Here is a 17,204-nt window from a genome sequence, read left to right as displayed (position 1 = left end):
GAAAACTAATTCATGACAAACACAAAGGTAAAGAAGAAACGTCCTTAAGTAAGGGGATGCGCATAGATTGGTGCTTTCCGAGATGTGGGTATGGGGAAGGTTGTGAAAAATTAACTAGATTGAAAGGAGGACACGCGAGAAATCTGACGAAGAAAATAAAAATGTGTTAATAAGAGTTTGAGAAACAGCGGGCTACTGAGGGCGGCGACAGAACTAAGGAGGTTATGCAAGCGTGGAAGAGTCAGGACGAGAGATGTTCTGGACAGCATGGACTTAAAAGAGATGGAAACTAAGAAAGAGAGGCAGAAGAGAATACTAATGATATTCGGGGAGAAATCCTGTTTATGAGGAGCGGAATTGTTTCCGTCACGTACGAGTAAGCGAAATGGTTTTCGGAGACTGACCATTGTCTATAAAATTTAAATCATACGAGCACTTGGGCGGAGGAAGGATAATGTAGACCAAATAGACGCAGATTAAGTCGTGGCCGCATTGTGAAGAGTGAGCTAATGTTTAAGGGAGAAGGCTAGGATGGAAAATACATATATACTTCATGAAATAGTAACACAAGAGCTGCAGAGAAACTTCGGCCAGTTCACATGAGTCTGTAACTATCACCATTTCGTCATGAAAAGCAAAAACCTCACGATCAACATCGTTAAAATAGTTCTCGCTACTTCTTCATGATTCAATCACAGGTTATCTAACTTCTAACGTAAGCTTTGGACGTACCATGAGAGCTATTAAGTATGTGCTATGGATCGCTCTAAATTTCTCTCCTTAGCCCCTCCTTTGCCCCATATATATTACATATATTTATTATATATTATACATATATATATATATATATATATATATATATATATATAATTTTTTTTCTTTCTTCATCCCTTCCTCTCTCCAACTGCCCAAATTCATGATATGTTTCAAAAACGTAGATGCTTCGTCCCTGTCAACGAAATACATGCTATGTTCCTTTATCTCATCCTTTACCGTTTCGCTAAGCTCCCTCGGGGTACCGATGCGATGCCACCACCAACATCGTTGCATGTCAGTCGATAGGCACGCACCACTTTCGTCGTTCTCAACGCCCGGGATCCTTTTTAAACTGTCGAATTTCAAGATTCCCAACGCGCTTACCAGGACGCATTGATTTCCCGACCTGCCTGGGCCACCTTTAAGCCGATACCGACTCCAGAACTCGGGAAGGGCACGAAATGCGGGCGGCCAAAAGGCAGGCGGTCAAGCGAAGTGAAAGTGGTGGTGGTGGCCACGGGAAGACCTGGGCAGAAGGAAGCGGGGGAGTGAGAATGGAGAGGCGACGAGGAGGGTGGAGAGGGAAGAATGCACGGGGAACCAGGGATAGAGAGAGTGAGAGGACATAGTGAGGCCGGGGAGGGCGAAAGTAGGTTGGGGCAGATTGCCCGGGTAACGAGAGTCCGTGGGAGTCGGTGAATGTCAAGGGAGAAACCGCCGGGTGGGGGGGAGTGGGTGGGAGAGACGAAGGGCGGGGGTGACAAAGCAAGGGCGATGATAAAAAGCGAGCACCGGGAGGCCAAAGGGACGTGTGTGGGGAGGACAAGGATGAGGATTGGGCATGTATGAAATAAAAAAAGCGCTCTCTCTCTCTCTCTCCATCCTCAGTCTGGGCAATAATCTCGGAGTGTTTACGAGTGCGGTGGATACGTCGACCGCCAGATGGCAGGTGCACGAAAGGAGCGTTGATCTCTCCCGGTCTGGTGTGGGAGGGGAACGGGATGGGTCTCGAGGTGGGCAGGGGGAAGGGAGGGCGATGATGAGATCCAGCGTTGCCAACTCAGATTTATAACATCCACCTTCGCGGGGAGCTGAGGGAGAAGATCCAAAACGGGAAATAATCGGCGCCGAAGAAGCGAGCGCTATGTGGATGGCGCCCGAATCCCCGTGAAATTCCACGAAGGAGCATGATGAAAATATTGAGCCCGAGTTTCTTGTGATGACCCTTCACGCACGATAAGAGGCTGAGTTAGCCCGATGACTGGAGTCCTATTCCGCCCAAACAAACAGGATTTGAAAAGCATGTCAGATGAAACGTCAGGGGATCGAGAAGGAAACGAAAACATTGGAGTTAAATCATAAAAATTTGGTGCAACATTTGGTGAACATGACATTTTCAAGTCATGGAATTTCACTCGGGACACTTTTGGGATAATGGACTGTAAGGATATTCCTGAGGATGAGTAAGAACCTCGCGTGTAGTATATTGAAATTTACCATCAATTTTGATTTTATCTCGATTTGTCGAAATCTCATTTCTGCTAACACTTAATTTCGACCCAAAGGAAAAACTCATAAATTTCCTGAATGAAAAGAGATCAATGCATGAAAGCGAACCACATGAGTTCCATACGATTACCCGTCATAAAATTATCCCCGAATAATCATAAAAATATTCATCAAAATTATCTACCTGCGGTTTCAGATAAGGCAGGTAGCATTAAATATTGGGACGTAATTTAATTCCATTTCTAAGTAACTCGTTTTTTTAAGTGTTGATAAAAAAGAAGATATTTCAAATATCTAAAATCTAGTCTCAGTTTTGCGGTGTTCACGAACTGTGTTATCGATATTGAATTACTTCAGTTGGGGGAAGGGGCCTCAGTTCCACTGGTTGGACTAAATCTACAATTACGGCGGACAGCTTTGGTAATTCCATCGGTGTACGTCCTTTATATTCCTTTCTATAGTATTCTAAGAGCCCACGGAGCAGGGAATCCGACTCGCCCTATGCACATCTGGACGGACTCCCCCATACATTTGACGAACGACTGAGATAAAAGCACGATGGTTACAAGCACCAGTGAAGGGATCGGCGAACTTGCGCATCATGCAACGATAAACCGCTTAGAAGTGGCAACATCGGCGACGAGATCTGCGGATGCAAGTGGGAGGTTTAGCGGATGGGTGGGGGGAGGGTAGAGGCTGCGGTCATCGCGAGGTGAGGCGAGTGGGGAGGGAAGGAGGAAGGGTGGGAAGAGGACAAAGAACGCCGACGATGAAGGGAGAAACGAAGGAGGCCATTTTCCGAAGTGAGTAGCGATGCCGAATATAATATCGGCAATCAAATGCCCGAAAACCAACGGAGCAAAGGCGGAAGAGATGCCCGTCGCAATATACGGGTGTATATCGTATATTTTCCTCAAACGTGTCCTACCCTTCACCTTTCATCGATGCCTTAAGAGGGACCAAACCTACTTCGGCGATGATCCATCAAAATTGACATTAAGTTTGCGAAACTTAAATTTAGGATCTGATGATCAACGGGTTAAATTCTTTTTTTTTTGCGTTGGTACGTGGGAGGTGAAAGTCAAGGGTTTAGTACAACGGACCGGACTTTTCTAGCCCACGAATAGAGGTGATGGCGGAGTGGCATATTCCCTCCCATCGGCTTATTCTTGTTAAATACGACTCTAAATAATCGTAAAGAATATCTGGCAATATTCGATATTGCGATTATTCACGGTGAACATATTGAATAGAGGCGCTGCCATCAACTTAGTATTTTTAAAATTTCCATTGTAATGGACTTGATGATGTGGAGCCATTGTGAGGACATTCGAATGCAGAGCGGTTTTCAAGTCTTTCTCAGAGGAGACAACCGATAATCGTTGCGGCATTAAATCTTGATGTGCTTCGTCAGCGACTTTAAGTGCTGGTCGCCAATTGACAAGGCAATGAACCGACATTGGAGAGCGAGTCCTTTAATCGTTACCAAGAATTTCCTCCACTAACTTCAAATTATCTCACAAGATATTTCAAAGGAGGATTGTTTCTTTATACGTCATCCAAAACACACGTAAAAAATAAGAGCAACGCTTCGATGCTCGTCCTTTTTGATGATTTGAAAAAAATAAGCTACGTTGGTGAGACTAGGAATTATCAAGTTAAGAGCTAAACAATGTAAATTCTAAACTCGTGCACTTACAAGAAATCACCAAGAAACTAAGAGGCAATAACACAAATCAGGAATGCAATTGAAGAGTTTGTGAACTACATCGAGAGATGGTAAGCATGCGAATTTAAACAATTTTCCCCAAAAGGCATCATCTTTAAAAACAGCACATTCCAATGAGCACATTATTAAATTATGAAATTTTACCTGGGCTATAGATTACGTTTTCTTCTAGGATGGATTTATAAAATGAGCTTTAGTATCAATCTATTTTGTCAATATTAGCCAAAATAGCCTTAATTCAATTGACGCCCGTCTTACGCTCTTTACTGGATAGCGTGTAAGACTAGTGGGTTCGTTGAGCTGATGACCGGATTGTCCTTGGTACAATTCACCACCGGTGCTGCCCTTCGATAACCTCTTCAAAAATCCAAGAGGTTAGAATTTCCGTCGATAAAACTTAGTGGGAACAAATAGTGGCACGTGGAAAGGTGCTGCTGTCCTCTCTCTATCGAAAACGGGTGGATTTCGCTCTCTTCTATCCTTAGCCCAACGTAAGCTCTACTCTAGATTTCAAAACCATCTATCTCGTTGAACACTTCGGGTGAATGGACATTTTAACCTTTTTCATCTGCTCCACTCATTATTAAAAAAGGCTGCTTCCGGGATATGTGGACGGACGAATGGTTTGACGCACGGATATTTTATTTGGTGAAAGTTCATATGAAACCCTTCCCCCACAATCAACAAGACATGAGGCCGATAATGGAATTTTTATAAAAATATCGCCAATTCGAGATGTTCTAAAGAAGTGTGCAAAAGACGATCGAGGAAAGGAATAAAATATTTGTGATAGCTGGGTCAAATTGCTAAGCGCAGACTGAAGGTTGTTGGATGAATGCGAAAAAGGCAAGACAAGTGCGAGCAGAATGATACTGCGAATATGATGCTGAAGATGGTAATAGAGGGGAGAATTTGAGGTAAAAGATTGCCTTTTCCACGATTGTGGATGGATTTAGGGCATACAGAAAAAATGTAGAGCTAATAAAAGAGTCAATGCAATCGTCAGTTTAACGATATTTTGTCTCATTTTATTATGGGTAGTTCCCAGTTCCATGGAAGATCTACTCAAACCCAGTCGAATACGTAGGCTTACCAATAATAATAAGAAAAATCATGGGTCACAGCTGAGTCATCTCTAAGAATAAGAAGGGGAGAGATCGAAACCAAGTAGAAACAAGCGCCTTCTTCGACATTCGGAGGAGTATAACAAAGAGAAGTGAGAGTGAGAGATGACTGATCGACCGGAGTGGGGTTATCATAGCGGTTGAAGCATACGAGCGAGAAAGGCTAAGCTGAACACACCACGGCGAACTTAGGAAAAGTGAAGCAAATGACTAGGGGGATGGACACGTGGAATAAAATATTTCCCGTTTAGGCAAATGAGATCGACCACACAAGTATGCCGATTACTTTAATTAGAGGCAAGGGATGAGGAAATCAAGCACGGACTATTTCCCCGGAATTTTAATGGCACATAGACGGAGTGCGGAGGAAGAAAATTCGTTCCTCCGCAAAATATTCCTCGCGGAATAATCCACCCCAGAACACTGCATCGCATATTTCAACCCGTCCAGTAATTAATACCTAAAAACTTCGGGATGGCCTCGAAAGGGACCTTTTATTGGTTTGTCTTCCTGACGTCGAAATGGGCATTTGCACGGAATCCCTTAAACTTTCATCTCCTTCTTAGATATCGCGGATATTAAATTTTAAAATAAGTACCCCCCCCCTCTCCCAACTGCGCGCAATATCGTTCCCGAAAAAGGTTGACCTTTGACATCAAATGAGCCGGCGATGAGAACACTAGGGAAAGAAATTCATGCAGAGGGGGGTTGGGAGAGCAATTCATTCAATTTACGACCCGGTGGAGGTAAAAGGTTAATATCTGGGGGCGAATTCTTCAAGTAGCCGTGGAGTTGAAATTTCCAGAAATGAAGAGAGATGATTATATCAACAGTCAAGTGCTTTACGTTTGCTGACATCCCAAAAAATATTCCCTTAGAAAAGAGATGCCACCACTATTAAACAAAATTAATACGAAAATATCAAGGGAAACCTTACGGCTGGAGGAAATATATCCAAAGACTCTCACGCTGAGCATTTCCGCCGTTCCTGAACTTCAGGGAATTTTTAACATTTAATTAATGCGATATGTAGATGCGCATATGCCCGAAATTACTTATTTACTTTCGTTAGCCTACATAGTGGCGAATATGGTGACTTCGATGAGAGTTAATGTTCGCATTATTACTTCAAAATCCCACTATACAACGCACACTTAAAAAAATAATATTTCCACTAACTTTACAGGAGATTAAATCAAAGTCTCTCTTTTATCTCTGCAGGAATACCTCGGTCCATCATAAAATTTGGTAATTTTCCATGAAAGCCTCATAAATATGTATACACATTGCCCGCTATTTATCATGCAACCAGTTGACATTGAATTACATTAATTCTACACATATAGGTACAAAAAATATTGCAATAACTAATTGTGCACCGATATTTGACCTAATTTTCAATGACATCATTACAGCAAAATGTGAAAATACAATAGAAATTATTGAAATTAAGCCTCCGAGTTAAAAGCAAAGTGTCTTTTGCACAGAAATCGGGCAAATGTGGCAAATTATTGTCTGGGTGCAGAGAATAAAATGTACATTATAGCTTCCTCAAGATATTTGGACACATCTACTTTCAAAATAACACGATCTACTACAATGAGTCTCACATGTTCATCATTGTCCCGTCCGAAATGAATACATATTATATTTAAGTTATTGATTTTCAGTCCTAATGCTTTCAGTCCTTTAAGAAGTGTTCATGCCATTTATTGTGGGAGAAAGAAAGCTCAGTTCTTGCTCCCCACAAGAGCAGTGGTTTCTGTCAATATTACCACATCAAACCCTATGCCATTATTTATTACAATATACACATATTGATCACTTTGTGAATATTAAAGGAGAAACACATTTTCGTGTCGTCCTGATCATCCATCAATTGATCGTAAATTTTACATTTACCCTACTGCAAAATACCAGAAATTTATCTGAATCGAATACATTTTCTAATTTGGTGGTAATTTTCATCATAGCACGACCGATAAAAAATTATTTGAAATTACACACTATTATGCAGTTTAATATGTTTCCACCACTTCCTCTATGTCGACTACTCGTACTCCCATACCTTCCATCACGTGATTTCTCAATACATCTTGAACCCATTTAATGATACTATTTCCAGAAAAAAATGTATGCAGACTCCAATTTGAGGCATGGACGGCTACACGAGAATCATAAGAGAATTACATGGTATTAAATGTCAGAGAGATAACTAATTCTTACCTTGATCGTCAATGGAGAAGTATCCCAGGCCGTCTCCTCCCCTGATAGAATACGCCAACCTGCTGTCATCCCCCGGAGGATCGGCGTCCTTGGCCGTCACCCTGGTCACCACTGTCCCCACTGGCTGGTTCTCTGGCACCGTCGCGGTTGCTACAAAATCCTCGAAACGCGGAGCGTGCCTATTCTCGTTGACGTCAACTATTTCGACCAAGAGTGTCGTTTCGGAGGAGAGCGAGGGGGAGCCACGATCGCGCGCGACCACAGTCAGAAGGTGGGACTGCCTCTCTTCGAAGTCCAGAGCCGCCGCCGTCCGGATGGTGCCCGTGAGGGGGTCGACAGAGAAGGCCGACACTGGGAAGCCGCCCTCGCCGACCAATGAGTAACGCACCTCCCCGCCGGGGCCGAGGTCGGGATCTGTGGCACCGGCCACGGCCACAACCGTGCCTACCGGAAGGTCCTCTCTCGCCCTGACCGAGTGACCAGCCGGCAGGGAGAAGAGCGGGGAGTTGTCGTTGACGTCGTCTACCAGGACTCTGACCAGGGCATCCGTCCAAAGGGCCTTCTCCTTACCGCCGTCCGTCGCGCGCAGTCGGAGCTCGTACGTCGCCCTCTTCTCCCTATCTAAGGGTCCCGAAACGGTCAAAACACCCGAAACGGGGTCCACAGCAAACTCCTCCGTGTCTGTCTCGAGAGAGTAGGTAATTTTCGCGTTTTCTCCCATGTCCGCGTCCGTTGCGTTCGCCTTAAAGATTATGGTGCCGTTGGTGGCGTTCTCGGGGACGTTAAAACTGACGACGGACCTCTCGAACTTCGGAGCGTTGTCGTTCACGTCCAGCACAGCGACGGGGAGCATCCTCGAGGCGGACTTGGGTGGTCTGCCGAGGTCCCAGACGGTGACGTTGAGCATGTATTCCGACTCCCTCTCCCGATCCATCCTGCCCACAACACGGAGGACTCCAGTGTCCGCGTCCAACTTGAAAACTGAGTCCGTGTCGCCCTCCGAAATGCCGAAAACCATCTTCCCGTTGTAGCCACGGTCCCTGTCCCGGGCCCTCAGCTTCAGCAGGGAGGATCCGATCGGCACGGATTCGTTAACGAGCAGCTGGATGGGAAAGTCGAGAAACTCGGGAGAATGCACGTTGTCTCCGTAGCGGCCGGGCATCATTGCGAAATCCTCCCTCGCCTGGCTGGGGAAGTTATTTTTCTCCGCGGCAGCAAGGACTTCGGTAAGCCTTCGCGCCACCCCGGTGTCCCGGCAGTCGAAAGCGGCGGCTTCCAGAGGGTTCGTCTCGCTTGGTTTGGCGTTCACGAGGACCATGTGAACGGACACGACGTCTGCAAAATGAGTTCCATCCGTCGCGGTCACGTTCACCGTACGTTCGTTGGCGCCGACATCAGTGAGGTCGCAAGTAACAGAGAGGACACCGGAAGTAGCATCAAGCGCGAAGCAGCCATCTTCGTTTCCAGACACAGTGCGGTAGCTTATTATGTTCCCTGCATCAAAATCAAGCGCGGATAACGTCAAAACCTCTGCTCCTATAAGGAGACGTCTGGAGACGTGTCCGCTGCACGCGACCTTCTCAAACTGCGGCCTGTTGTCGTTCACGTCCCTAACTATCACCCTCAATGTCATCTGAGTCTCGCGCCTGTACGGCTGTCCCCAGTCTGACGCCCTGACCCGCAATACCCACTCTCTTTTCATCGATTCATAATCCAAAACTTGAGTAGTCCGCACTAGGCCGCTAAAATGGTCAACTTCAAAGGGAACGGGCGCCAGGTTGGCAATGCTGTAGGATATGTAACCGTTCTCCCCTGAGTCACGGTCTCTCGCTGTCACTTTTGCAACCGAGCTCCCGGCGGGTTCATTTTCGTCCATTTCAACTTTCATCTCGGCGGAATCAAACAGTGGGTCGTTGTCGTTCGTGTCTCTGACGCTAACTTTCACTTTGGCCGAGGACTGCTTCCTGGTACCGGCGTTACCTTGGTCAATTGCAGAAACAGTCAGGGTGTGGAAGGCCCGCTCCTCAGCGTCCAGCGGCTTGGCAGTGTACAGCATTCCAGTGTCCGGATGAAGTCTAAAGTTCCCACCCTCGTTCCCTCCAACTATCTCTAGGAAGACCTGGGCGTTCTTGCCCTCATCAGCGTCTGTAACTTTCAGTCTTATGATTGGTGAATTCGGAGGAGTTGTTTCAGGCACGTCCACTTCGTAAATTTCTCGGTCGAACACCGGCGCGTTATCATTTGTGTCCGTAAGTCGGACCGGTAGGGCGCGGTAGCTCTGCCGAGGAGGCACACCACAGTCTGTTGCTTTAAGAGTCAAATTATAACCTCTAGGTGCCCTCTCCCGGTCCAGAAGTCTCATGACTTCCACAGTAAATTCTCCCGGTCTGGAAGTGGGATCACCCGCGGGCCTGATGCGAAAGTGTCCGTCGGGGTCTCCGTCGGCAATTTCGAGGGAGCAAACCTCACCGTGCGCTCCGGAATCACGATCTGCCACCCTAACGATAGCGTAAACGTGGGCATTTGAGTGCTCAACGAGATCTGGCAAAGGGTGGACAAAAATCTCAGGCGCATGTAGGTTAACTTGCTTCACCCTAATGTTCACTCTGGCCGTTACTTCGGAATGGGAACTGAACGTTTTGGCAAGCGAGCCGCGATCCCTGGCCACGACCATCAGTTCGTGCATCGCTTTATCAGAAAACCGTAACGGACGCGTCAGTGAGATCTCTCCACTGACTGGATGTATAGCGAACTGAAGGGAGGGCTCGCGTAAACTTAAATAAACCTCCCCATTCTTTCCCTGGTCCGGATCTTCGGCCTGAACCCTCAAGATGCTCTTATGCAGGGGGGTGTCTTCGGGAACCACCGCATCATACGATTTGTTGAGGAAGAAGGGATTGAGGTCATTTACATCTAAAACCATCACGTTCACTTTGGCCTCCGCTTCGAGAACATCATCCGACCTCCCCCATATAGTCCTTCTCGTCGAATTCTTTCTTGTCCCCGTCGCCCTCACGGTTAAATGGTGCCACTCTTTCCTTTCCCTGTTGAGCACCACACTACCCTGCCTAGTCCTCACAAGTAGGAAGCAAAAATCCCCAACAACTCGCTCCTCCACTTTGAAAGTTTTGTCCCCCGCCACTATCTTGTATCTCACGTCCACGTCAGAGTCCTCCTCCCCGAGGGAAATGCCCATTCTGTCGGTGGGCGTGGCGTAAGTCTTGGCCAAGGAGTTTTCTGGGATGGTTACGTTGTAAGACTCCTTTGTGAACCGGAAGGAGGGCGGGCCCGGCTCGTCGGCGGGTGGGGGGGCCGTCGTTTCCGCGGAGACGGAGTCATCCGCTTCGGGACCTTCTCCCGCGGGTTCAACGCCAGGTGGAAGTGGGGAGGCGTCCTTCGTGGCCGAAGGCGGCGTGGAGGCGGCGCCCGCCAGCATGAGCAACAGTAGCAGACATTGGGTTTTGGACGACGGCCGGAGCCTACGGCGGCGGAAGTGATGTTGGGGGTCCTCCATGTCTGATAGGAGGATGAGGGTCGAAGAAGGGGTGGGGCGCACCCTCAGCTCATGACGACCGATCCAGATGCACTCTGCGAAAAGGGAGAGAAAGAAAAATAAAACATAAGGAGATTGCTTGAGAAGACTTTGATTAGGACGTATTTGTATCATAAAAAAATCATACTCCCGGTCAAGTATGGTTTCTTAAGGACAATAAGTAGGCATTTCAACCTACACAGCATATGCAAAACGACATTAAACACCACAAGATTTAAAAGAAACAACGTCGCGTTACAAAAGAGTTAGATGGGACTTTTCAGTTTGGTGAAAGTGCAGTACATTTTAAAATGAGCGTATAAAATATTTTTTATATTTTAAATATATCATACAGTTGCACTGCCAATGGTGGCATTCCAACGCAAGAAAGCTAAACATTTTAAATAGGTATAATATGACAGTTACACCTAATATGATGAAAACTTCTGAGTGGCTATGTTGAATTAAATATTGAGTGCTTTCTGGAATTTATTTAATAATATACGGTGTCAAAAAGCATACGCCGAAATATTCTTACACAGTATATTGACGGAAAAACTTAGTATTCATTTCCATCGATGAGAAATATATAAAACGGTAAAGCTTAACCAGTTTCCCCGAAAGCTTTTCGTTTCTCCATCCATGCTACAATCAATTAACATATCAAGGTGTGCACAGCAATGAGCACAGAAAGTATACCGTACCTTCTTTAACATAAAAAAGGCAAAAGCTGCGGGAGATGCCACTACAGTAATTTTTAACGTAGTCATCCGCTAAATGTGCTATGCAACAATTTCAGGGCGTGAAAATCCGGACCGGGAACCCGGTCAAGGCGAATGATATTTACACTCTGAGATTGTTGCATTATAAAAAAAGGAGTCGAATGAGATACAAAAAAACATCAAAATGAATAACCTAAGGCAGTTAATTCATTTTAATTAATCCTAGATCGAAAAGTAACAAAGAACATGTTATTACATTGAAATTTACAAAGAATGATTTTGCTTTGTCAATATATGTTTTTGAAAACATTGTTTTTAACAGAATTAGAATTGCCTATAATTGTTAATCATCCATCATTTTTAAGAAAAGATTTAAAAGCAAAGAGACTGAGAAAAACAACGATTTTCATTTTTGGGTAAAATATAATATACCTAAAAAGGAGTTACTTACGAATCCTACTCCTAAGTATAAAATTAATCCAAGAAGAGCTATTTCCATTTTTGGTTAATTTGTCGTAGGACACATGGCAAGGGAAATATTCGCCACACCGAAAAGCTGTGCTGGAAGAAGGTAGGATGGGTGAAATTTTGCTAAAGACTAAAGGGTGGGATAAATTTAGTTGAGTAATGATTCAAACAAGTATCAATATATTGTATCGCATAGAATACGAATGAAGATATTTCCATCGATGACATATGAATAATACAGGCGAGGAACACGCAAATGTAGAAAAGCATGCAGAAGGCGATGAACAAGCAAAACAAATCCTTTATATTTTTCCTCCTCTTCATGCCAGGAAAAATGCGGATAATATGCAACAGAATTGCCACCAAGACGAACGCCAAACATTGATCACAATAATGTCTGAAGATAAAATTTACCTAATATCTGGTGGAATTCAAAACGCTGCGACCAGGTCAAAACATTTTGGTAGGGCTGGCAAAAGCGGTATGTATATGGCGACTCGTTTAGTCATTCTAGGATCTGTGGCCAAATGGTCGTTAGGGTAGTGTTTCGGATGACAAGACGCAGACGACAGGCCATTATTAATACAGTATGAAAGGCACATCGGGAGAAAGCGTTACTTTTGGAAGCTAACTCTTACCTGTCAAAGAATTCGAAGAAAATGGAGTTTTATTCTCCATCTAAAAATACCTCTTCTATCCCTTTGATTCGACCCTTAGTTGGTATTTTCCTGATGTTTTTTTATTTCTACACTGACTATCCTTGCCTGCCTTCTCCAAGAACTTGAGTCAATTATCCCCACATTATGTTTACGATTCCCGCGTGTCGAATCACACCCTGTCTCATTAGCGGAGTATTGAAGGTGATAAAATGGAGGCGGATGACTTGCCTTCCATTGCGTTATGACAGCAGCCACAGCCCCTAAACGTCAAAAGGATGAGGAGTTAGGTAGGAGAAATAATAAGCTAGCATTTAGCGTCGGTACTTTATCCGCAAGTGGGAAGTAAACAGGTCGGACCATTAGTGTCTATTGGGAATGGGCATGGGTAAGAAAGCACAAAAGAGGCGAGAAATAGGTCTTTCTGTATTACCTTGTACTTTCTTAAATAAATAATATGAAATTTCAAACAGCACTACGTACCTGTCCATTTCGTCAAAGCGTGAATTTACTTGCACGAAGGTGCATTTTGGTTTTCACAATTTCTACAACAACATCAAAAGAGATACCAGAAATAACCCCATATTTAATGAAAAGTATGCAGCAAGAACCTCGTAATTAAGCTGTGTTCTACTGTTACTATCGGGAACAAGGCCAGCACCGCATGGAATCAAATATTCAGTCTTCAATAAACATACACACGTAAATTTCAGTTAAGGGCAACAGTGCAATGACTGTATAATATGATTAATAAAGTCACAAGTTGAAAATGCAATTGATGAAAAAGTTAACTTTGGATATTTAGTACAAGCAAAGCCTTAGTACGACAGTCTATTCAATCCATTGTGAATCAAACCCACATTTTGACAAATTTTGTTGAATTAGTGACATTCCATGCCCACAAAACTCAAAATGATCAACACACACCACCATTTCAGCAGTAACTTTTCACAACTTGCCTTAAAGCACGAGTTAAATTCAAAGAGAATTTAGTTCATGTTCATAAGGCTTATTACCACGTCGGTTCGTCCTTAGAAACATCAATGCTAAGAAGAGTAAATATACAAGCGTAACAATCTCTTCTTCAAAAATGTGATGCATGATCACGATAGTTGATAAGATTGATGAAACTATAAAATCTATATTTGCACTAAATTTAGCATTCTTCCCAAAAATATACCTGAATAAAGACTAGAATAAGGGTATTACATACAATACACAAAGCTTCCTGGGCAAAAATAGACTTGTAGCCAATAACGAAATGGTTGCTCATTGCGAATGATTAGTGTCACGGTCCGTCAGGTTCTTCACTAAATTTCACTAATTGAGCAATATCGGTATGTTTGAAATAGAAATAAAATATTTTTTAAAGCGTTCATTCTTTCTGAGCATTTTGTCAATTTCTTTACGAAATAATTTGAAGTAGAACCGACAACATAGTGATCAACTCCATTTGATACAAGCAGGATGAGGTATAAAGAAAGCACCCCTAGGGTCTAGAAATAAAATGACATAGAGGGCACGAATTTCACAAAAGCGCGAGCAGAAATCCGCGCGGTTTTTTGCATAAGATTCAATGGCTCCAGACGGGTAATAAATGAAATGGATACGTTTTGATTCCTCCCCGCGATTATATTGAGCGCGCGACCGGTTCCGTCGGCACCAATCCCTCTTGACGTCCGAAAATTGATTTCACCGAGAGGGCTAAAAAAAACCTCTCAAGTGAGTCGCGAAATCACGACTTCCCGAAATCCCGAGCGGATAATGAAGGAAAAAAATCTTTCGTGTGACTCTTCTCACGGGATTGCGGTCTCCGGCGGGCATCGAAGTGCGACTGATCCGGCGTACGACCTACGTGTTGAAAAACTCGTATGCCCCGCTCGTCGAAATCCCGTCGCGGCCCGTGAAATGATCGCACTTACACCGACCACGACGTCCGTTCGAGCACCATCGCCGTGCTCGATAACACAACTACTTCAACTCCTTAGACGCTCAACTAAAACCTTCGCCAACCCAATCTAACGTAGGTTACGCCGAGGATAAATATTAATTTTAAACTACACCTGATGGGGGAATGCCCCCTTTGGATAGTGGCTATGGAGAGATAAGCCGGACAACAAATCCTCAACTGCGGTTTACCTTTTTATTTTTTCCCGCGGAAAGCAAACGGGATAGGCAGGGTGGGTAAGCGATCGCACGGCTTGGCCTGGAAAATGATTAAAATGGAATTGGACTGAGGGTGGTTAATGCCGGGGGGGGTTGATAAATGTCGGGATAAGAACTGAAAGACGGCAGGGTGAGGACAGGCGCATGCACGGCTCAGCTCTCCAGGATTCTAAGCGGGACTAAGGGCTGCTGAGTGTTACGATGACAATGGATCAAAATGTAAGTTAAAACTATTCGTAATAGTAATAGTAATTCGTACTGCTGGATCTTAGTTACCACGAAAATTCGGGGACCAAGAGAAATTGAGGAGTGGGAGGAGAGAAACTCAGTGTCGACATTCACTCGAGAGCCACTCTAAACAAAAGGTAACCATGGAGCCGAGGGTGAAACGTCTCAATTCGATGAAGACGGGCGGAACTGATAATTTCGACGAGACTCGTTTTTGCTTGAAAGATGTGGCGTATAGTATTTCTGTTACCGAGAGGTAACGCCAGTTGATGGCGTCAATGACGTTTCCATATCGTTCCAGACGATCCCTAGTCATCCTGCTTTTAGTAACGGGCCTCTATTTCACGCATCGAAAAAGCACTTGGCAAGTGTCCACAATGGGAAGTAACCTACGAAATACAAAACAAAATCATTCAGGGAGAAGTAATAGTAGAAATTGGAACGAGCCAACACGTTAAAGAGGAAGGCACCAACGACGTGGTCGCAAAAAAATCAAATTCCGAACTTGTTGAAGCAAAAGTGAGCGTGTTACAGAGCGACGAGAATGCTTAGCAACAGTCGCTTCCGCGTCAATAAGCGTAAGATAAATATGATAATGCTACGAAATGACAGATATAGTGCATTTTGGAAAAACCGTCAGAAATAATGAAAAGCGTTTGGAGGACAGGATAAGTGACAATGCCGTCACACAGTGATCATCTTTGAATTATAAATCCTGTTACTTCCCCCCGAGAGATCGGAATGGTGCGGTGGCTAAATGTACAGGCTTCCCACCGAGAGGGCCCGGGTTCAAATCCTGGAGACAACAAATATTTCTTAGCGGTATCCAGATCCCTACCTAAGGCGCCTTGTGAGCACTTTGAGTGAGTACGACGTCCTTCATACGGGACGTTCAACTGCGGACCACTTTTGACTAGAGTAGGCTGATGCCGTCGCCGGATTTCTCTCCATCCTTCCTTTCCCATCCATCCATAATAGCGCAAATGACCTTAGCTGTCGGTCGCCTCCCATTAAAACTGCTACATCCTGTTACAAGATATGCCTACTTCAGGAACTATAAAACAAGGAAAACCTGAATTACAATAACTTCAGCAGTTCCAACATTACGATAGGGTTGGAACTCAATTCTTAACATTCATGAAGCAAAATATGAAGGTTCCGACATCCACCGATAGCTGGGTTCGGGCTAACATAGGAATCATGACTAAAGCTAAATAAAAAATCCATGCCAAATTTGGCCTACAGAGCAGAGAGGAGATGCGGAGCTAGTTTTTACTCAGCCTCCCTCAAAGGAGTGAAAAGTGATTACGTGCGTGAGGAAGAGCTCATTCGAAACGCGTTTATTCCTGGAGGAAAACCCGTAAAAACGTCGGAAAACTGAAATAAATACTGGCGAGAACACGGAAACCCCAACATTCGCACGGGCGAAAACGGCGAATGAGCATTAGGGGAGGGAGGAGGGCTGGTCATAAAAGATTGCTAACAGTTTTCGGACGCTCCCTGGATTCGGGCCAGGAATCCCTTAAAGTTTACGCCCGTGTAACCCGCTATGTAAACGTCACGGGGATGGTCGACCGGCTTAAGGGGGATGATGACACGAATGCGCCTCACTTTATCGGCAATGGGGGGAGTGAAGGGTTGAGACCATGGCGAGACGCTCGAAAAATCTCGATCGGACGACCCGCCGATGAAAAACGACCGCCGATAAGAGGCACTCCACCACCACCCCCCACTCTTCTCCCGGTCTTCCTCCACGTGAAGGCGATGAAGATTACGGACGAGGAGGAGGGAAGTGAGTCGAGAGGAAGGAGAGAGAGGGGAGGTTGGGGGGGGGAATGAGGGGAGGCAGCTGAAAGCGAGACCCGCAGAAACGTGGGAGCCAAGACGGACGTCGGCCGGCCGATCGCAATCACGACCGATCGTCCCACCTCATAGTCAGATGACTTTTTTATCGCTAATAGATGGGCGAGGTGGTGAGTGGAGGCAGAAAGAATGATTCCCCGGACGTCTCCTTCATTTTATGCCGGGGCCAAAAAAAAAGGTTACCCGACGGGCTCTCGCCAAATGCGCTCGCGCCCTCTTCGCCTC

The 17,204-nt window shown here is 45.0% G+C and overlaps 1 protein-coding gene across 3 annotated transcripts in view; it reads right to left on the bottom strand.

The window, feature by feature from the left end:
* Nucleotides 1-10,928, bottom strand: part of kug (FAT atypical cadherin kugelei) — a 497,170-nt gene extending 486,242 nt beyond the window's left edge. For all 3 annotated transcript variants that reach the window (XM_071596916.1, XM_071596919.1, XM_071596917.1), the window contains exon 1: nucleotides 7,345-10,928. In XM_071596916.1, coding sequence (XP_071453017.1) covers nucleotides 7,345-10,858 — 3,514 coding nt within the window. In that variant the 5' untranslated portion in view covers nucleotides 10,859-10,928. The remainder of the gene's footprint in view (nucleotides 1-7,344) is intronic.
* Nucleotides 10,929-17,204: the final 6,276 nt, after the last annotated feature.

The sequence above is a fragment of the Hetaerina americana genome, unplaced genomic scaffold, assembly GCF_022747635.1.
Source record: "Hetaerina americana unplaced genomic scaffold, ioHetAmer1.1.p SCAF_8, whole genome shotgun sequence".
NCBI lineage: Eukaryota > Metazoa > Arthropoda > Insecta > Odonata > Calopterygidae > Hetaerina > Hetaerina americana.
The sequence above is the reverse complement of the archived record's forward strand: the minus strand, read 5'-3'. Positions and strand labels throughout refer to the sequence as shown.